This window comes from Arvicanthis niloticus, chromosome 26, assembly GCF_011762505.2.
Source record: "Arvicanthis niloticus isolate mArvNil1 chromosome 26, mArvNil1.pat.X, whole genome shotgun sequence".
In the NCBI taxonomy this organism is placed as follows: Eukaryota; Metazoa; Chordata; class Mammalia; order Rodentia; family Muridae; genus Arvicanthis; species Arvicanthis niloticus.
The window spans coordinates 14,596,998-14,619,128 of record NC_133434.1 but is presented as its reverse complement, the minus strand read 5'-3'; the positions used below and the strand labels follow the sequence as shown (position 1 = coordinate 14,619,128).

Here is a 22,131-nt window from a genome sequence, read left to right as displayed (position 1 = left end):
CAATGTGCTTCCTAGCTATCTAGGTCTGATTCTCTCCACTTCTCTATTTTCCCAGTTGTCGTTTCCTTTCTGATTTGTAGAGTTCGGTCACGAAGTCAATCCTTCATGTCCGCAATCCCTCACTGTTATACATTGCCAGTGTCTTCTCGGTGTCTGTAGTCATCCTTAACTCTGACATGACCTGCTCTGCTGCACAGAGAGCCCCACATGATGCAGCAGCCAGAGCAATCGGTTTCTGGTTTGCTGTGTGAGGTACAGCCATCACGCGCTCCCATCACATTTTATTAATACTTGTCTGGGGTCAGAAACCCAGGGCCCCCTCTGTGCCACACTGCAGCTTCACTGTACCGTTCACCCGGGGCCTTAATCGCTTCAGGAGTGCTGACTCGGTGTGAGAGAGGGAGCCCAATTCATTTTTGTCCATGTAACCTCATTCTCTGAATCTCAGCAGCCACCTTTCCCACTAACACGTAACACTACCTTATCACACACAAGGTCCAATAGTCCTGAACCTGGTTTAACACCAAATTCTGATTTTCACAAAAGAATGTTTTTACTCACACAGTTAAATTAATGAAAACTCCAAGCACTCATTACTCCCAAGACCCCCAAAAGTCTGATATTAGCTGGAATTCTTTCCCAAGCAGAATACCCAGTTAGGAAATGATTACAAAAAAATAAATATGTGTTTATTTTTAAGAAAAAGGAAAGCACTGGCCAAGAACAAACCCTGGGACAAAGAAGTCACCGTGTCTTGCCAAAGCCAGCCACAGATAGCAAGGACACAGCCAAGATTAGGTGCCTAGTCCAAAGGTCAGACTGACAGCAACTTGCTGGTCTCAGTCTCTTAGCAGGACTCCATCAGAGCTGGATGTGAGGTGGTACTACCAGCACCACAGCATCACATGTCCTCAGGGAGGTCACATGTCCTCAGGGAGGTCACATGTCCTCAGGGAGGTCACATGTCCTCAACACTCCACTTGTAGGCAAGCTCCTCCACAGCTTTCTTGCTGGCAAGCCTGGCAAAGCGCTTCTGTTCAAAGCCATTGGATCTGCAATCAAAAGACAAATTCTAGTCAGCCAAACTCTCAACATTTATTTAAAAGTGGAAAGGAGCCGAGCGTGGTGGCGCACGCCTTTGATCCCAGCGCTCAGGAGGCAGAGGCAGGTGGATCTGAGTTTGAGGCCAGCCTGGACTACAGAGAGTTCCAGAACTGACAGAGCTACGCAGAGAAACCCTGTTTCAAACAAACAAAAAGAAAGGAAAGCTATTCATGGGAAAATATTTAAACCATATGTTAAAAAAATCAAAGCAACAAAACACAAATTAACCCTCTTCTTAGTCCTGGTTCAGACTTATTAGACAAGTCTTTCAAACCTTCACTATTCTCTACAAAGACTCAACACAGCTCGGCCTCAAGCCCAGATTCTCCAAAGGCTGAGGAAGGAACATGATAAATCCAAGGCCTGCATGGGCTACAGAGTTAGTTCATGGTTAGCCTGGACAATTTCATGAAGCCCTGCCTCAAAATAAATAGTAAAATGACGGCTGGGGATGTCACTCAGTGGTAGAGGCAGAGCCCCTACGAGGCTATGAGTTCAATACATGATCCAAAACCAAAGCACAACTCACTCATGGCTGGTGTCCACAGGCAGCACAATTTAACCATCCGTTACATATGTGCCGAGTTCTCACTGGACAGCAGGTGCTATGGAAGAATCAGGGCAGGAAAATGAAGGACACAGCACCTGTCCTGACAAACTCAGACAAGCAACACAGACATTTAAACGATGACTAGAAAGCAAAGGCCAGAGCTGAGAAATGGCTCAGGGGTTAAAAGCATTTACTGCTCTTACAAAACCAAACTTTGAACCCCCAGCACTATTGGACAGGCTCACAATCAAGATCCAGGGGATCCAAACCCTCTTCTGGATTACACTGACACACAGACACACAGACACACACACAGACACACACAGACACACACACGCACGCACGCACACAACACACTCTCAATCCAGACTGAAGAGATGGTGATGGCTCAGCAGTTAAGAATACCGGGTTCCTCTGGAGAACCCATGTCAGCTCACTCCCATCGGTAACTCTAGTCCCAGGGGATCCAAAGCTGCTGCTGCCCTAAGGGTGATGCACAGACACAAAGCTAAAACACCCACAAAAACAAACAAAAAAATTAAAAGTTAAATTTAAAAAATAAAACAAAAGGAAAAACCGTTAGATATATGTGTGGGATACCAAAAAACAGAATGAGCTCGTGGAAGTGGGGGTGGGGGTGGGGAAATACCGGACATAAAAGGGTCAGAAGGACTAAGCAAGGGCCTTTGTGGGAGTGGCCCCAAACTATGCCTGAAAGCAACAAACACACAGGCACAGAAACAAGAGCCCTGGTCTCTGCAAGGGGTAATGGGTGGGGTTTTCACTGGTGGCCAGAGACTACCGAGTGACAAAGGGTATGGCCACAAGTCAACACTGGAAAGACAGGGAGAGGCCAAATCCCAGTGAGTTTAGGACATCATAAAAACAAATACAGATTTCATCCAAGAAAGATAGACTTAAAACTGCATTTCAGAGACATCTCTAGAGATGTGCAAAGCCGGGCAGTGGTGGTGCACGCCTTTAATCCCAGCACTTGGGAGGCAGAGGCAGGAAGATCTCTGAGTTCGAGGCCAGCCTGGTCTACAGAGTGAGTTCCAGGACGGCTAGGGCTACACAGAGAAACCCTGTCTCAACACCCCCCCCCCCATTTTGTGTGTGTGTGTGTGTGTGTGTGTGTGTGTGTGTGCGTGTAGAGCTGTGCACTAAGAAAGCTATTAGCACGGAGGCCTGCGCAACAGATGAAGGCAGTGATCAGGCAGTGATGCCAGGTAGGGATGGCAACGGGGGCCATCTAGGGGAACTGAGTAGTCACAGCCAACGGTGTGCCTCAGGGTCAGTAATCTGAGAGACCAGATAAGTGAAGACCTCACCTCGAAGGCGGGTATGTTCTGCCTGTGTGAACAGCACTTGAGGCACCTCAATTGCACAGGGCCAGAGGACCGACTACACACTGGAACCACATACAGTGGCTGAAGGCCTGCCTTGGAAAGAGGCAACCAGTAGGAGCAGGAGTGAGAGCGGCGGGGGTGGGGTGGGGGGGGTGTTCCAGAAAGAGAACTGAAGAGCACAGAAGGGGAACAGAGAAAGGTGCTCACAGGGGCCAAGACAGGACAAACAACAGGAACAGGTCATCATGTCATCATGGAAGCCAGTTCTGGAGGAGGTTCAAGTACACAGCGAGCGGACCACAAACTTCAAACCCACTCCCACCCTCTCTCTCCAAATTGCCACCCCTTCCTTTTTCATTATTTATTGTAGTATTTATTTATTTTCCTTTGAGACGAAACTGTGTGTGAGAAATGTGTGTATTGGGGGCTCCAAATAAAGCCGACACGAACAGCACATCAGGCACTCTGGTGGCAGGCACTGCTGGAACAAGATCCACCAGTGGCTATGAGCAAGTGAGTTCAGGAAAACCCTCCTGCCAAAGATTCTGCAGGGTGACCCACAAGCACGGTAGCCAGATAGCCTACAAGTGCAGTCCCTCCGAGGCTCTTGACCTCAGGAAGAACTGGAGTCAGATTCCAGAAGCAGCCTGAGGGACAGAAGATAATGCCTTAGGCTGACATAAGTGAAAAATGGATTCTGACACACAAATAGCAATTATAAAACCTGGACAAAATAAATAGTGGTTTAAGGCATGGGTGACCACTAAAGCAGGAAAAAAAAATCCAATAGGAGTGGGTTAGCAGAGGGTAAGCTCTCAGTCCACACAGCTCAAGTAGGCCACATGCAGAACCACGGGCTGACTGGCTTGAGGTGTTATGACAGTGGGAAGAGCAGCTACAATTAAGGAGAAGTCCTGGGAGAGAGACTCTGCAAAGGAGATAAAGCCTGGTTATCTACAGCAAAGGTCACACCGAGCTTTGGTGACTCATGCTTGTGCAGAGGACCACTACCAGCACTGTCAGACAGAGTGCAGCAGCCAGAGGGAAGACTTGAGCCAATGTTAGCTGCTGCCCACTGCAAAGGAGACAGGATCAGTGTGGAGTAAAACTCCAGACCAAAATCAACAGAAAATGGAGCAGAATCCAAATCTCCACTATGTATCACTCATAAATAAAAGATCTAACAAATTAACCAACAGGAAAATAACATGTACTCAAAAAAAGTTAACCAGTTACAGTGTCACCTACATATAATTTCAACAGTCAAAAGGCTATGGCAGGAGGGGTCTGAGTTCAAGATCAGTTTGGGCTACATAGCCAGCTCTAAACCAGACTGGCCTACAAAGTGAGACCCTGTCCCCAAAAGAGAGGGGAGTCACGGGACAGGTTATCAACAGAAAGCAATTCTATGGTGAACAGAATGTTGCAATCAGCAGACAAAACTTCAAAACACCATTTATAAATATTTTTCAAAAAGAGAAAACAGTCTCTAAATGAGTGAGCAGATGGGAAATCTCAGTGGAGACATACAAGCCATCAAATGGGAATTCTGGACTCAAAGCAGCTGAAACATAATAGCAACTGACAGAAAACAACTAAGATATCAGGACCAGCTCTCTCCTCCAGCCGAGCAAGATGCCCAAAGGAAAGAAGGCCAAGGGGAAGAAGGTGGCCCCACCCCCGCCATCATCAAGAAACAGGAGGCCAAAAAGGTGGTCAATTCTTTGTTCAAGAAAAGGCCTAAGAACTTCGGCATTGAGTAGGATATCCAGCCCAAAAGAGATCTAACACGCGTTGTCCAATGGCCCTGATACATCAGGCTGCAGCAGCAAAGAGCCATCCTCTATAAGCAGCTCAAAGTACCTCCTGCCATTAGCCAGTTCCCCCAGGCCCTGGACAGGCAAACAGCTACTCAGCTGCTTAAGCTTGCCCACAAGTACAGGCCAGAGACAAAGCAAGAGGAGAAGCAAAGGCTACTGGCCCGTGCTGAGAAGAAGGCTGCTGGCAAGGGGACATCCCAACTAAGAGACCACCTGTCCTCTGAGCAGGAGTCAGTGGAGAACAAGAGGGTTCAGCTGGTGGTGATTGCCCATGATGTAGACCCCATTGAGCTGGTGGGTTTCCTGCCTGCCCTGTGTTGAAAGATGGGGGTGCCCTACTGCATCATCAAGGGAAAGGCCAGGCTGGGGCGCCTGGTCCACAGGAAGACATGCACCACTGTTGCCTTCACACAGGTTAACTCAGAAGACAAGGGTGCTCTGGCTAAGCTGGTGAAGCTATTAGGACCAATTATAACCACAGATATGACGAGATCCGCCGCCACTGGCGAGGCCATGTCCTTGGTTCTACGTCTGTGGCTCGCACTGCTAAGCTGGAAAAGGCAAAGGCTAAAGAACTCGTCATTAAACTGAGTTAAATGTACGCTAAGTTTTCAGTACATAAATATAATTACAAAATTATCTTCCAAAAAAAAGTATCAGGACCATTCTGTAAACTCTGAAGCCACCTTAGCCTAACAGATGTTTATAAATCACCATTATCCCAAGTAATTGCTCAGTGTGTAGTAAGGGCATCAGTCACTAGGGAGAGTCACAGGAATGTGAAAACATTCAACACGGATTCCAGAGAACTTCCTCAATATCCTACTCAAGTGCTTTTGGAAGGTGTTTACAACTCAGCAACCTACATGTTATACATGACCAATATGTGATTCATAGTGTGCACTGGTAAAGATGTGAAGTATAATAAAGACTATGACTGGAAAGATGGCTCAGGAGCTGCTCTTCCAGAGGACCTGGTTCAATTCCTTGCACCTAACTCTAATTCCAGTCTCAAGGGATCTGACAATCCCTTCTGGCTGCCAAGATTACTTCCTGCACAGATTTCTAGATAGGCAAATCACCCAGACATAAAAAATAAAGAGGAAAAAAAAGACCATGAATTATGCAGGCGTGGCAGCACATGCCTTTAATCCCAGAACTTGGTAGGTAGCTCTGAGTCCACAGCCAGCCTGTCTATATAGAGAGTTCCAGGTAAGCCAGGACTATGTAGAGAGACCCTGTCTCAAAGGAAAAAAAAAAGATTATAAATTTTAATGCAAAAGTATCAAAAGTTCCTTCCATGACTTCAGACCTACACAACAGCCTTGATGGATACAGCTTTTCTGTGTCACATCTTCCTTTTCTGCTGGTGACGTGGCAGACTGGGTTTCTCCTCCATTTCAACTAAACACTTTATAATAGACAAAGTCAGAACCCAGCTGTCTCCTATCAGTCTAGTCATTAATGATATTTGCAAAAAGCTAAATTAATTATTTTTGTTCTTTTTAATAATTACTTCTCATTAAAAATAATGGTAATTATATTAGTATATAATAGTTTTATTCTATATAGTGAATAAATGGTCTTTTAATTTTTAATATAGTAACTATAAATATATAATAAACATAAGCAAAAGCTTCTTGGGATCCCCAAAAATTTCTTTAAAAATTATATTTACTTATAAAGGTACACACACACACACTCAAATGTGTGGAGGTCAGAGAACAATTTGCAAGAAGAGGCAGGTCTCTCCTACCACATGGGTATCAAGACTTGAACTCACATCATTAGGCTTGGCCGCAAGCGCCTTTGCCCACAGAGCCATCTCACTAACACAGAGTGTAAAAGGGCCCTGAGATTCAAAGCTCTGAGAACCATCACACTACGTGCTAACGTTCCATGTGGGCAAGGGGAGACGGGATGTGCAACAACCGGCAGAAGCGATCCTGCCAGTCAGCAAGCCCGAGCACACTCTGAGATGCTAGCAGGTAACCAGATGAGGTGGCAGGGTTTCCTCCCAGGATTATAGAGAATTAATGTTCAAACACAACATGTTAAAGACACACCACAGAGAAGGCTCAAGGCCACAGCCCTCATTCATCCTCTAACCCTTAGAACATACTGAGCGTGACCAATGTGTGAAACAAAGTGGGACTTGTCAGAGCCACTTCAGTTGTTCCTCCTGAGCTTCTCAACATCTATGGGAAGGAAACGGGAGAAATCCAGGCCTTGGCAAATAGAGCTCAGGACTGAAGCACACATCGCATGTGTGACTGCAGAGAGGGAGGGCAAGTGTAGAGGGATCTCAGACATTAGACAAAGCCTACTATGGGTCCCATGCTGTATTCCCAGAACCTAGGAGGTAGTGCATGAATTGGAGGCCTGCCTGGCTACGGAGTGAGACCCTGTCTCAAAAAGAAGGTAAAAAAAAAAAAAAGAAAACCAGAAAAGGTTAAGGTCAGGCAGAAGAGAAAACAAAAATACAGGAAATAGACCCACCTGTCCACTCCATCCCAGCGATACCCGGGCCAAATGTTGAATCTATTGGGAGGAGGAGCAGGACCATTGTATCGAGGCCTCTCTAAACACAGAACGAGAAAAAGGAAGTTAGCTACTGACACAGTTTCATTCAGAGCTATGGCTATGGGAGAAAATCCTTCATGGAAGGTCCCTATTATTTTTATCCAAACTCCCAACACAAGGGCACTAGAGTAGGTGTGGGGCAGCCTTCTCTGGGAAAGCTATGCACAGCAGTCTGACAACTCTCTCAGTCACCTCCGGTTCCAGCAACCCCAAGCTTACCTTTCTTATTCTTGTTCTCCTTAGCCTTATTCTTCTTTATAAACTTGGCCATCGGGTCCCCTTCTCTTTCCTGTTCTCTCAACATCCGATCCAGATCTTCGTCATCTATATAGCGGGCCAGAGGTTTCTGCATCTCCTTCATCGCGTCTTCAACATTCTGTTGCTGCTGCCGACTCTGGGCAAGCCTGGGCAAAAAGAAGCATCCTGGTTGAGAATTCTCTCCTACAGTGCGAGACCACAATGCTGCCCTGGAGGACTCCCTCTCTCTAGGAGCCACAGAATCCCAAGTGGTGTCTTGAACCCACCATCTCAAGAGACTGTGCACCTGAGGCTTACCCCGTATCAGCTTCCAGAAATGCAAGGTAATGGCTGGCTCTGGTCCGGCAGTCTAGCTTGTGCTCAGGGGCACCCTTACCCTTTCCCCCACTGGGCATACAGCTCATCTCGCTCTGAGTCTTTCTCTGCTTTCCTCCTCTGTTCCAGGCGCTCCAGCTTCAAATTTCTCTTCCGACCAGACTTGTCTCGAAATACAGTTTCAGTGAACTCAAACTGAGCTTTGAAGGAAAAAATCACAGTTTAAAGATACACACTGGGCATCACAGTCAGAAATGACATTCTAGCACCAGAAGCCAACTGCCGGGAACCTCTTGCTGGAAGACCTCTGAGACAGACCACAGTGGCTCCTACTAACATTCTTTCACACTGGGAAGGAAAGACGTGCTTGCACTACTGAGGTTAAGGTACCGCACAAAAGCAGAGCAGAGACACAGAAGCATTCCGCTAGCAAATACGACAAGCCACACTGAACAACAGGAAAGAGAGCTGCAGGAGCCAAAAGTGGCCCTGCACACCCACATTTGTACCTCCGAGGTCAGGGGTGGCTTGGTCCTGTTTCTTGAGTTCCTGGTGCTCCCGTTGAACATCAGTGACCAATCCAGTCTTCACTCCGGAATACATATGTGGAGCCTGTGCAAGAGAAGAGGAATACAAGTGTGCAGTGTGGCCAAGAGGAATACAAATGTGCAATCTGTGCACAAGGAATACAAGTTAGCAGCCTGTGCAAGAGGAATACAAATGTGCAGCCTGTGCAAGAGGAATACAAGTGTGCAGTCTGTGCATGGGGAATACAAATGTGCAACCTGTGCGAGAGGAATACAAGTGTGCAGTCTGTGTGAGAGGAATACAAGTGTGTAGCCTGTGCAAGAGGAATACAAATGTGCAATCTGTGCACGAGGAATACAAATGTTCACCCTGTTCATTGGGAATACAAATGTGCAGCCTCTGCACAGGGAATACAAGTGTGCAGCCAGTGCACGAGGAATAAAAATGTGCAATCTGTCCTTGGGGAATACAAGTGTGCAGCCTGTGCACGGGGAATACAAATGTGCAGTCTGTGCAAGAGGAATACAAATGTACAACCTGTGCATGGGGAATACAAGTGTGCAGTCTGTGCTTGAGGAATACAAGTGTGCAGCCTGTGCACGGGGAATACAATTGTTCAGCCTGTTCATTGGGAATACAAATGGTCAGTCTGTGTAAGAGGAATACAAGTGTGCAACCAGTGCACGAGGAATACAAATGTGCAATCTGTCCTTGGGGAATACAAGTGTGCAGCCTGTGCACAAGGAATACAAATGTGCAGCCTGTTCATTGGGAATACAAATTTGCAGTCTGTGCATGTGGAATACAAATGTGCCGCCTGTGTGAGAGGAATACAAATATTCAGCCTGTTCATTGGGAATACAAATGTGCAATCTGTGCATGTAGAATACAAGTGTGCAATCTGTGCATGTGGAATACAAATGTGCCACCTGTGTGAGAGGAATACAAATGTTCAGCCTGTTCATTGGGAATACAAATGTGCAATCTGTTCATGTGGAATACAAGTGTGCAATCTGTGCATGTGGAATACAAATGTGCAATCTGTTCATGTGGAATACAAATGTGCAATCTGCGCATGTGGAATACAAATGTGCAATCTGTGCATGGGGAATACAAGTATGCAATCTGTGCATGTGGAATACAAATGTGCAATCTGTGCATGGGAAATACAAGTGTGCAATCTGTGCATGTGGAATACAAGTGTGCAGTCTGTGCATGTGGAATACAAGTATGCAATCTGTTCATGTGGAATACAAATGTGCAATCTGTGCATGGGGAATACAAATGTGCAATCTGTGCATGTGGAATACAAATATGCAATCTGTGCATGTGGAATACAAGTGTGCAACCTGTGCATGGGGAATACAAATGTGCAATCTGTGCATGTGGAATACAAGTGTGCAATCTGTGCATGTGGAATACAAATGTGCAATCTGTTCATGTGGAATACAAATGTGCAATCTGCGCATGTGGAATACAAATGTGCAATCTGTGCATGGGGAATACAAGTATGCAATCTGTTCATGTGGAATACAAATGTGCAATCTGTGCATGGGAAATACAAGTGTGCAATCTGTGCATGTGGAATACAAGTGTGCAGTCTGTGCATGTGGAATACAAGTATGCAATCTGTTCATGTGGAATACAAATGTGCAATCTGTGCATGGGGAATACAAATGTGCAATCTGTGCATGTGGAATACAAATATGCAATCTGTGCATGTGGAATACAAGTGTGCAACCTGTGCATGGGGAATACAAATGTGCAATCTGTGCATGTGGAATACAAGTGTGCAATCTGTGCATGTGGAATACAAATATGCAATCTGTGCATGTGGAATACAAATGTGCAATCTGTGCATGTGGAATACAAATGTGCAATTTGTGCATGGGGAATACAAATGTGCCGCCTGTGTGAGAGGAATACAAATGTTCAGCCTGTTCACTGGGAATACAAATGTGCAATCTGTTCATGTGGAATACAAATGTGCAATCTGTGCATGGGGAATACAAATGTGCAATCTGTGCATGTGGAATACAAATATGCAATCTGTGCATGTGGAATACAAGTGTGCAACCTGTGCATGGGGAATACAAATGTGCAATCTGTGCATGTGGAATACAAGTGTGCAATCTGTGCATGTGGAATACAAATATGCAATCTGTGCATGTGGAATACAAATGTGCAATCTGTGCATGTGGAATACAAATGTGCAATCTGTGCATGTGGAATACAAATGTGCAATTTGTGCATGGGGAATACAAATGTGCCGCCTGTGTGAGAGGAATACAAATGTTCAGCCTGTTCACTGGGAATACAAATGTGCAATCTGTGCATGTGGAATACAAATGTGCAATCTGTGCATGGGGAATACAAATATGCAATCTGTGCATGTGGAATACAAGTGTGCAATCTGTGCATGTGGAATACAAATGTGCAATCTGTGCATGGGGAATACAAGTGTGCAATCTGTGCATGTGGAATACAAGTGTGCAGTCTGTGCATGTGGAATACAAATGTGCCGCCTGTGCGAGAGGAATACAAATGTTCAGCCTGTTCATGGGGAATACAAATGTGCAATCTGTGCATGTGGAATACAAGTGTGCAATCTGTGCATGTGGAATACAAATATGCAATCTGTGCATGTGGAATACAAGTGTGCAATCTGCATGTGGAATACAAATGTGCAATCTGTGCATGGGGAATACAAGTGTGCCGCCTGTGCAAGAGGAATACAAATGTTCAGCCTGTTCATTGGGAATACAAATGTGCAATCTGTGCATGTGGAATACAAATGTGCAATCTGTGCATGTGGAATACAAGTGTGCAATCTGTGCATTTGGAATACAAATGTGCAATCTGTGCATGTGGAATACAAATGTGCAATCTGTGCATGGGGAATACAAATGTTCAGCCTGTTCATTGGGAATGCAAATGTGCAATCTGTGCATGTGGAATACAAGTGTGCAATCTGTGCATTTGGAATACAAATATGCAATCTATGCATGTGGAATACAAATGTTCAGCCTGTTCATGGGGAATACAAATGTGCAATCTGTGCATGTGGAATACAAGTGTACAATCTGTGCATGTGGAATACAAGTGTGCAATCTGTGCATGTGGAATATAAATGTGCCGCCTGTGTGAGAGGAATATAAATGTTCAGCCTGTTCATTGGGAATACAAATGTGCAATCTGTTCATGTGGAATACAAATGTGCAATCTGTGCATGTGGAATACAAATGTGCAATCTGTGCATGTGGAATACAAATGTGCCGCCTGTGTGAGAGGAATACAAATGTTCAGCCTGTTCATTGGGAATACAAGTGTGCAATCTGTTCATGTGGAATACAAATGTGCAATCTGTGCATGTGGAATACAAATGTGCAATCTGTGCATGTGGAATACAAATGTGCAATTTGTGCATGGGGAATACAAGTGTGCCGCCTGTGCGAGAGGAATACAAATGTTCAGCCTGTTCATGGGGAATACAAATGTGCAATCTGTGCATGTGGAATACAAATATGCAATCTGTGCATGTGGAATACAAGTGTGCAATCTGCATGTGGAATACAAATGTGCAATCTGTGCATGGGGAATACAAGTGTGCCGCCTGTGCAAGAGGAATACAAATGTTCAGCCTGTTCATTGGGAATACAAATGTGCAATCTGTGCATGTGGAATACAAATGTGCAATCTGTGCATGTGGAATACAAGTGTGCAATCTGTTCATGTGGAATACAAATGAGCAATCTGTGCATGTGGAATACAAATGTGCAATCTGTGCATGTGGAATACAAGTGTGCAATCTGTGCATGGGGAATACAAATGTGCAATCTGTTCATGTGGAATACAAATGAGCAATCTGTGCATGTGGAATACAAATGTGCAATCTGTGCATGTGGAATACAAGTGTGCAATCTGTGCATTTGGAATACAAATGTGCAATCTGTGCATGTGGAATACAAATGTTCAGCCTGTTCATTGGGAATACAAATGTGCAATCTGTGCATGTGGAATACAAATGTGCAATCTGTGCATGTGGAATACAAGTGTGCAATCTGTGCATGTGGAATACAAATATGCAATCTGTGCATGTGGAATACAAGTGTGCAATCTGCATGTGGAATACAAATGTGCAATCTGTGCATGGGGAATACAAGTGTGCCGCCTGTGCAAGAGGAATACAAATGTTCAGCCTGTTCATTGGGAATACAAATGTGCAATCTGTGCATGTGGAATACAAATGTGCAATCTGTGCATGTGGAATACAAGTGTGCAATCTGTTCATGTGGAATACAAATGAGCAATCTGTGCATGTGGAATACAAATGTGCAATCTGTGCATGTGGAATACAAGTGTGCAATCTGTGCATGGGGAATACAAATGTGCAATCTGTGCATGTGGAATACAAATGTTCAGCCTGTTCATTGGGAATACAAATGTGCAATCTGTGCATGTGGAATACAAATGTGCAATCTGTGCATGGGGAATACAAGTGTGCAATCTGTGCATTTGGAATACAAATGTGCAATCTGTGCATGTGGAATACAAATGTTCAGCCTGTTCATTGGGAATGCAAATGTGCAATCTGTGCATGTGGAATACAAGTGTGCAATCTGTGCATTTGGAATACAAATGTGCAATCTGTGCATGTGGAATACAAATGTTCAGCCTGTTCATTGGGAATGCAAATGTGCAAATTGTGCATGTGGAATACAAGTGTGCAATCTGTGCATTTGGAATACAAATATGCAATCTATGCATGTGGAATACAAATGTTCAGCCTGTTCATGGGGAATACAAATGTGCAATCTGTGCATGTGGAATACAAGTGTACAATCTGTGCATGTGGAATACAAGTGTGCAATCTGTGCATGTGGAATACAAATGTGCCGCCTGTGTGAGAGGAATACAAATGTTCAGCCTGTTCATTGGGAATACAAGTGTGCAATCTGTGCATGTGGAATACAAATGTGCAATCTGTGCATGTGGAATACAAATGTGCCGCCTGTGTGAGAGGAATACAAATGTTCAGCCTGTTCATTGGGAATACAAGTGTGCAATCTGTGCATGTGGAATACAAATGTGCAATTTGTGCATGGGGAATACAAGTGTGCCGCTTGTGCGAGAGGAATACAAATGTTCAGCCTGTTCATGTGGAATACAGATGTGCAATCTGTGCATGTGGAATACAAATGTGCAATCTGTGCCTGTGGAAACCAAGTGTGCAGTTTGTGCAAGAGGAATACAAATGTTCAGCCTGTGCATGTGAAATACAAGTGTGCAGCCTGTGCACAGGGAATACAAGAATGCAGTCTGTGCGAGAGGAATACAAGTGTGCAGCCTGTGCACAGGGAATACAAATGTTCAGCCTGTTCACTGGGAATACAAATGGTCAGTCTGTGCAAAAGGAATACAAACGTGCAATCTGTGCTTGGGGAATACAAATGTGCAGTTTGTGCACGGGGAATACAAATGTTCAGCGTGTTCATTGGGAATACAAATAGTTTGTCTGTGCATGTGAAATACAAGTGTTCAGCCTGTGCAAAAGGAATACAAATGTGCAATCTGTGCATGTGGAATACAAGTGTGCAGTCTGTGCAAGAGTAAAACAAGTATGAAGCCATTGCAAGATAAGAGGCAACAGCAACACCATTTTGCCAGGCGGCAACACCAGTGTTCACGTACCTGACTGTCAGCTATAAGCAACCCAAAGCCTGTTGTCTTCTTGAATTAATAATTCTCATTATTGACCACAGGGCTCACAACATAGCGTGGGAAACATCTAATCTCACAGAACACTTCATGGTATCAAATTTTAATGCAAATAGAAACACAAACATGGGGCACATAGTATGGACTAAATTTGCACGACTTGTGTTTTTTTGTTTTTAAAATAGAGTCCTCTAGAGCACAGGCTGGCCTTGAACTCCCTTATGTACATTTTAAAAAGCAAAAAGCTGAGATTTAGAGGAACAGAGTGAGCCTCTTGCCCAATCTCACAGATACTAAGTAGCAGAAGTACAATTTAAAGCTATGATCGGTTTCACAGGGTTCTGCACTTCCAACTGTACTCTGTAATCTGCAAGCCTCGATTTACTATTAGGAAAGCAGGTGGTGCCAGCCTGCACATCAGCAGGTGGGAAGAGGCAGAGGGTCAGAAGTTCAAGGCCAGCCTTGGAGTACACTGAACACAACAAAGACAAGACACTGAGGCTTTCTAGAGACTCTGAGATGAGACCAGTGGCATTACAAGGCTCTGAAAGGCAGGGGCCCCCTGGGCAATCTGGTCCATCTGTGCACTCCTGATCCAAAACCAGAAATGCATCCCAAATCTACACCACTCTGAGCACCGTTTAGGTGCCGTAACTGCACAGCCTTCAAACCTCCAACATTCTGGATCCACAGCAAGCCCAGCTAAGACGAGTTACACTCATGTCTCCTTCTAAGAAAGTTCCAGAAATGCTTCTAACTCCAATTTCCTGTACCACTTTCTCACTGTCTGGCTGGAACCTCTGTGGTGTCTGTCAAGCCAGAAGGGAGGAGTCATGCTGATAAAGACATAACTCCTGGAAACCTACCTTCTTCCCAGGACGGGGACTCCTTCGAGGTGGAGAGAGGTCAGAATCGGAAGATTTGGTCCTCTGTCTTCTCCGGGGTGGGGAGAGGTCGGAGTCAGAGCTCTGGTGTCTTGGTCTATTCCGTGGTGGTGACAGATCTGAATCACAATCCTGGTGCCCTGAATTGTTTTTTTTCCGTGGAGGAGAGAGATCTGAACCAGAGGCTTTTTGGTAGACACCTAAGCAGAAAAGAACAGTCAGAGAATGACTGCGATAGCTCCTAGGTTGAAAGCTTCTACGATCTTCTGTGTCTAATAGAATCTAGGGATTAAAGAAGGAATTAAGGATGGAGATGGTTCAGTAGTAAAGTGCCCACCTAGTGCGGCAAACCTGGTTTTGGTCCCCAGCACAGGAGAGGAAGGGAGAATAAGTTAATCTCCTCAGAAGAATATTTAAAGGAACTTACCAAGCTGGGTTCAGTGTCTTTTTAGCCATCCTATGAAAAAACATGACTAACCAAAACACAGGCACAAGTAACAGAAGAACAAAGGCAAGGCTCTGTTTCCTGGCCACTAGTGTGACTCTGAAAAGTGTATGAGATCTCAGACACTGGTTCATACTGTTGTCTCTTCTGCCACCTTCTTCAGAACTGGTAGAAGAGCCGAGTTGGCCCTGGGCAGTGTGGCAGAGTCAGGAAGACGACCTGGAGTATATGTGATGCCCCAGAGTCAAGAGTAACAAAGTAATTTCAATTTAAAATTAAAGCTGTAGCTAGAGCAAATGATGATGTAAAACCCTTTCCTGCATGGGCCTGTTCTAGATGACAGTGTCACCAGTCACCTCCTGAAAAGCTGCCATACAGCAGGTACTAGGTAGTAGCAACAGCCACACATTCTGACCTAGTAAATAACTGCTTGATTTTCTAGGAACCTATCAGTCAAATCCCCAGGAGATCTCAGATAAGAAACAATCCAGGGCTGGAGAGATGGCTCGACAGTTAAGAGCACTGACTGCTCTTCCAGAGGTCCTGAGTTCAATTCCCAGCAACCACATGGTGGCTCACAGCCATCTGTAATGGGATCTGATGCCCTCTTCTGGTGTGTCTGAAGAGATCAATACTGTACTCATATACACAAAATAAATAAATCTTAAAAAAAAAAAAGAAAGAAACAATCTGCAGTTGTGCCATCAGTGTATGTACAAGATGACTGTCAAATACCCTCAGAGCAAACTCAGGGAAAGCTGTTAAGTGGAGAGACCAGGGAAGATTACACAGGTGACAAGTACATTCTACATAGCTAGGCCCAACCACGCCCAACTTGGCCACCAAAAACCACCCAGGGACACTGGCTACCACACTAGCAATGATGTTGTCCAAATGACACAATTTTGTGACACTTTTGTGTATTTGTATTTATTATTACTGTATGTGTGCACTTGTGTATGAGTGTAGGCATCCACGTGTGGAGGTCAGGATGACTTTAGTGCTCTCCTTTTACAGACTGTATGTGTGCATGTGTGCATGCACCCAGGCGTCCCCACGTGGAGGTCAGAGGATGACTTTCAGAAGTCAGTGTTCTCCTTTTACAGCACTAATGAAGCCAACACTTTACCCACTGAGGCTCTGAGCCCACCCCATCTGAAACTCGTTCTTACACTCACAGGGATGCAGTTCCTCTTATGCACAGCCTTGTGCTCACCTTTAGAATCAAGCTGTTTCTTAGCTCCAAAATGGGCTTTTGTTTGCCGTTTCCGTGGAGGAGAAAGGTCAGAGTCATGTTCGTACTTGCTGTTCGTGGAGAGTGGTGGGTGAGAGGGTCCTAGCTCACTCTGGGATACAGTCTTGCTAGGGGGTCTTTCTGCAGCTTTACTATTTGTGGCTTTGGGCAGTTCCAAATCAGGGGAATCATGACGAGTCCTCCTGAGATGCTGTGCACCTGAAGAGTCAAGAGTCCTTTTATGCTGGGCTGCAGTAGGAGAGTGGTTATGGGCCTGTCTTGGGGAAGAGGTACCTGAGGAACCATGATGGCCTCTCCTAGGAGATACAGCTGAAGAATTACGATGAGACTTCCTAGGGGGAGAAGCATCTGAGTCATGGCGGACCCTCCTTGGGGGAGACAGATCCGGGATATCATGACGGACCCTCCTGGGAGGAGACGGATCCGGGGTATCATGACGGACCCTCCTAGGAGGAGATGGATCCGGGGTATCATGACGGACCCTCCTGGGAGGAGATGGGTCCGGGGTATCATGGCGGGCCTTCCTGGGAGATGGGTCCGGGGTATCATGGCGGACCCTCCTGGGAGAAGATGGGTCCGGGGTATCATGACGGACCCTCCTGGGAGGAGATGGATCTTGGTCATCATGATGAAAATGTCCATCTTCACTATGGCCTAAACACAAAAGCAAACAGTAAGAGTCCCATAATGTGCTCTGGCCTAGCGGCACAGAGGGTACCAAACCCCACTTAGGAGACAATTCCTTTATCACCTATGTATGAGAAATGAGCAAGCACCAGGAGTATTCTGTAATTAAATAGATCCCAAGAAGTAAGATCCAATCACAGTGGCCTGGACTATATATTAAGACTTTGTCTCAAAGGTTTATTTTTATTTTTTTTATTTATTTATTTTTATTTTATTTTATTTTATTTTTTATTTTTTTTCGAGACAGGGCTTCTCTGTGTAGCCCTGGCTGTCCTGGAACTCACTTTGTAGACCAGGCTGGCCTCGAACTCAGAAATCCGCCTGCCTCTGCCTTCCAAATGCTGGGATTAAAGGCGTGCGCCACCGCAGCCCGGCTATCTCAAAGGTTTAAAAAAAAAGAAAAAACAAAGAAAAGGAAAACACAAAGAGTGCTGGAGGAGGAGATGGGAGAGCTTTGTTTATGAAAAGTCAGGAGAACAGAGAAATAGTCACAAAATAAAAGACAAAACTGTGGGCCCTGGCCACGGGAGCTGTTTCATTCTAGAATTGTGGGAAGCCTGGTCTCCATGCTCTAACAAGTCAGCCTCTCATGTTCCATGCCCTTCTTCTGAAGTTCTGACATCTTTTTCCCACCACGTTTTTCATCATTACTGACACAAAACAAACCACACATTCCTCTAAGGCAAGGAAGCAGAAGGGACCTACCCTGGAAGTGAGACGTATAGTTGTATTTGCTGCCAACACTCACCTCCCAGAAGCTTCCACTTGGCACTGGAGCGGAAGGCCTCCATCTGCTTTACCTCTTCTGGACGCTCATCCACAAACTCGGCCACCTGCAGGAGTGGGGGCATCACGTAAGGAAAACCCAGAGAACCCAGCCAAGGAGCACTTGCCTCAAGAGCCTAGAGCCACAGCTTACATGCAGAGAACTGCCTGCTTCTCCTTGTGATCGAATGACTGACTTCCACTGCCCATCATGAGGATATCATACCAAACAGTGCTAGCCGGAAAATCAAAACCATTTTCTGCTGAAAATGTATCACGTCCACACCACTGCACAGTCAAAACATTAAGTTAGGACCATTTATAAAAGCACCATAGAAGAAAACAGTGCCACGTAGCTCTTTGAGTGTCACCTCTCCCCTTGCTCAGCATCAAGGCTGAGAAGCTTGGATCATTTCAAAGTTCCGATAAGCATCTCCACAAGATACATACCACAGGCAAATCTCCATCTTCTTCCTCCTCCTTTTCCAGCTTAGCGGTAGAGATGGCTGCCCAACCCACATCATCATCAACGATCCGCATTCTAGATGAGAGTGAAAAGCTCAGAAAGGAATTCATTCTAGGACACGGGCCTACATACATTTACCTGTTGTTCGTTGACAGTGTGTGTGTGTGTGTGTGTGTGTGTGTGTGTCTGTGTGTCTGTGTGTCAGTGATGGTGTATATATGTGCTAAGGCATGCATACGGAAGTGAGAGGACAACTTGCAGGAGTCAATTCTCTCTCTTCACCATGTGGGTTCAGGGACTGACAGGTTGTCAGGCTTGTCAGGTGCAAAGCCATGTCGCTGGCTCCCTTCTAGCTTTCAAAGTTGAACATATGGCTCAGTGTTTGTGTGTCCTGGACTGTCAATGTACTACATCACTGTCCACCTCTGGCAATACCAGCTTTCACAAACACAAGCCCTTCCTCTGCCAACCCCACTCTCCTTGCTGTTAACCACGAGTCTCATTTTCTCTGGGCCCCAGCCCTGAGTAACCTCCTTGAACTCATCTTTCTTGCTCACTGCCTCCTGCCCCCAGAGTAGAAACATCTCTACACAGACTTCAAATGCTTCCCTGTGTATTCATAAGCCCATGTTCCCATTAAATCTAAGCTCCAACAGCCAAGGACTGAGGCATTCTTTTATTTATTGCCTTGCTGCTGTTGTCCCCAGATAGTCTCCCATAGCTAGCTCTCAGCTCTCCAGCCTCCTGCCCAGCCTCCCCTGTGCTGGGATTATAGCCATCTACCACCACATCCTGCTGACTAATCCATGTTTTGTTCATCAAGGCCTCTTCAAACAACTGTCACGGGAGGGACTCAGTCCTCCATTCCCATGGACTCTGCAACTGCAAACTCAACCAACCACAGATTAAAGATACTCGGGGGAAAAGGAATAGCCAATATATTAAATAGATACAGATTGTCTTTGGTTACAATGGCCCATAGAATGTAAATACTGGAATACCATCTAAGTTGTAGTGGGTTTTAAGTAATCTAGAGATAATTTAAAGAGGATGTGAATAGTTTACATGAAAATAGTGTATCACTTTGTGAAAGAGCTTAAGTATCTATGGACTCCGGGAACTGGTCCCCCAATTACTGTGAGATGGTGCATCCGATAAATGTGTGCCACAGAGATGAACTGTGCCGCAGAGAGGTTATTTGAAATGTCAGGAACACATGATACAGCTTTAATCACCACAACCATTTCAGACAAGTAGTAAGGTGTAAGATCACTTTAAGGGCTAGGACTATGAGTCTCAGAGAGATCAACTCTCTTGCCCTGGACCACTCGGGCTATAAAGTAGCACAGCTAGGATTTGAATTCTGATCGGTATTGCTCCAAAGCTTAAACTATTCTCCCTGCATGGCATTGCCCCTTCTTCCAAGGATATCAACCACTGAATTTAGCACCCACCTTAACTGAACAGAGGCTCATCTTAACTGATAACACCACGAAGATTCCATCTATAATTCATGTCATGCTCAAGTTCCAAATGAAGACCAATGTGGGAATTGGGAATAATTCTACCCAGGTCAATGGGCCATCTGGGAATAATGCTGTTAGATCATGATGCTGCCCCATAGACAGGGTGAGCCACACTTTGTATCCTTAGTACTCTCTTTAAACCAATAAGCTCTTAGCAGACCCAGGGGAGTGGGTGAGAATGGAATTATCCTCCAGAGTTTCAACTTTATATCCAAGATAGTACCTTCAGTAAGCTTCTAAACTTAAGGCCGCTGCTCTAAAGTCTACAAATATAGAAATTTCCTTTGTTCTGGGAACTGATGTTGGCTCTCCTATCCCTACCTTTCCAGATCCCAGTGGCCAAGTTACTAAAGGATATTTCATCTGAACTCTTGTCTCAGCACATCACTTTAGAACCTGGAAGTATAGCATTTAAAACAACCGTCTGCTTCATTACAATGTTCTGAAAGTTACATGGTCAAAATTTTTAGAAAGAGGCCAGGCACATGATGCCAACTGTCCCCATGTTAGTAGTTACGGTCAGCAGTAGATGTAACAGGACATGGGTGTTTTGATTCCAGATCAGTTCCTGGTACTTTGGAACCTCCAGAAAGAGACTTTTGGATCTTAAAATTAAGGAAGGAAGGGAGGGAGGGAGGGAGGAAGAGAGAGAGAGATCAAGTAAGAAAAAAAAGGGGGGGGGGGTTGAATTAACTCTGCCATTCTCGGGGCACGGCTTCCGATCTGTACACGGAACGATCTAAGGCTACAAAGGTGGGGAGAAAGTGAGTTAAGTTCTAGCTGCCTAAGGAAGGTACTGCTCAGAGGGTGAGGTCTGAGCTGCCAGTGGCGGCTACAAGCCCGCCCCGGGGAAGCGGAGAGGGGCCTGGGGTCGGCCTGGGGTCGGGCAGGGGACGGCAGCGCTCGGAGCACCGCGCGGGCCAGGACGAGGAAGAACTGCGGCCGAGGGCTCAACCGGGTAGCGCGACACCCCACCGGTCGACTCACCCCTTGCCGCCAGAGCCTCCCGGCTTCGGCCGTTTTTTGCGCCGCTTGCGACCGGACTCTGGACCTCCTTCCAAGACAGCATCTGCCCCAGACAAGTAACGTTTCAGATACTCAGCCTTGGAGACCGGCGGAGCTGCCGCCATGGCAGCGGCGAGGGCGGGGCAACAGCTCGTCGTGAGGGACAAAATTCTTCAACGCGAAACGGTAGGGGTGGAGCCAGAAGCGGAAGTTTTAGGAATAGGACTTTTGTACTGCTGAGCCGATGGGTGTGAGCCTTGACAGGCTCAAGGGGAGCATGCTTGCATCTCGGGCTGGTTGTGCTTTCCTGTGATTAGGCATCCGTACAACAGCCTGCAACCCACATTGTCTCAGCTGAGAAGCCACAGGCCGATGTAACAAGATCCCGCTCTGGCGGCATCAGGGCCAAAGTAAGGAAGAACACCTGTATGAATGCGAGACCTATTATAGCTGTACCACGAGGAGCAAATTCTTGAACAGCATTTTAATGATGGATGCTGTGCCAAACGTTTCAAAGTGTCCAGTTGATTAGTTTACTGCAATCACTTTTATTGGTATACATACCTTTTTGTGGGAAGTCTGCTGGAACAGGCTTCCAGGTACCATTTAGGGGAAGTCAAAACCCATCCTAGTATTGTGACTATGAAATTTTAATAGGTTTTATCAAACCTGTATTGACCTTCTCACCTTTGGTATCTATTGGCTCTCAAGAAAATGATGTAAAAATCTCCCCAGTGGAAATGACACGGATTCGTTGTCAGTTTGGCAAAGAAAGCTACTAAGATTCTAGCATTTCTTCTGTAAAGACTTAAGTGTTTTGTGACTTCCCACCTAACCCTCACAATTGTTTCTTTTTTTTTTTTTAATAGTATT

At 45.5% G+C, this 22,131-nt stretch overlaps 1 protein-coding gene across 3 annotated transcripts; it reads right to left on the bottom strand.

Annotated features, from left to right (window-relative positions):
- Positions 1–667: 667 nt before the first annotated feature.
- Positions 668–21,419, bottom strand: Bud13 (BUD13 spliceosome associated protein). Of its 3 annotated transcripts, XM_076925031.1 has the most exons (11): positions 21,241–21,419; positions 18,712–18,802; positions 18,245–18,329; positions 16,771–17,463; positions 15,092–15,309; positions 8,489–8,591; positions 8,041–8,179; positions 7,626–7,810; positions 7,323–7,404; positions 1,634–1,709; positions 668–1,052 (listed from the first exon to the last, which is right to left on the bottom strand). In XM_076925031.1, exons 1-10 carry the CDS (start codon positions 21,381–21,383, stop codon positions 1,634–1,636), a joined length of 1,815 nt encoding a protein of 604 aa, XP_076781146.1. In that variant the 5' UTR covers positions 21,384–21,419; the 3' UTR covers positions 668–1,052. The 3 variants fall into 3 exon arrangements, with proteins under 3 accessions (XP_076781146.1, XP_076781145.1, XP_076781147.1); XM_076925030.1 differs by lacking the exon at positions 1,634–1,709 and having other exon boundaries at positions 21,241–21,418; XM_076925032.1 differs by lacking the exons at positions 1,634–1,709; positions 21,241–21,419 and adding an exon at positions 18,416–18,549.
- Positions 21,420–22,131: the final 712 nt, after the last annotated feature.

What these genes read in the sequence shown, in the direction of transcription:
- Bud13 (XM_076925030.1), bottom strand. Translation starts at nt 21,383, where the DNA reads ATGGCGGCAGCTCCGCCGGTCTCCAAGGCTGAGTATCTGAAACGTTAC. An exon ending in GTCCCCGTCCTGGGAAGAAG is followed by an intron (nt 8,592 to 15,091) that starts GTAGGTTTCCAG and finishes TCTCTTGCACAG; the next exon opens with GCTCCACATATGTATTCCGG. An exon ending in AGCCACCCCTGACCTCGGAG is followed by an intron (nt 8,180 to 8,488) that starts GTACAAATGTGG and finishes TTTCCTTCAAAG; the next exon opens with CTCAGTTTGAGTTCACTGAA.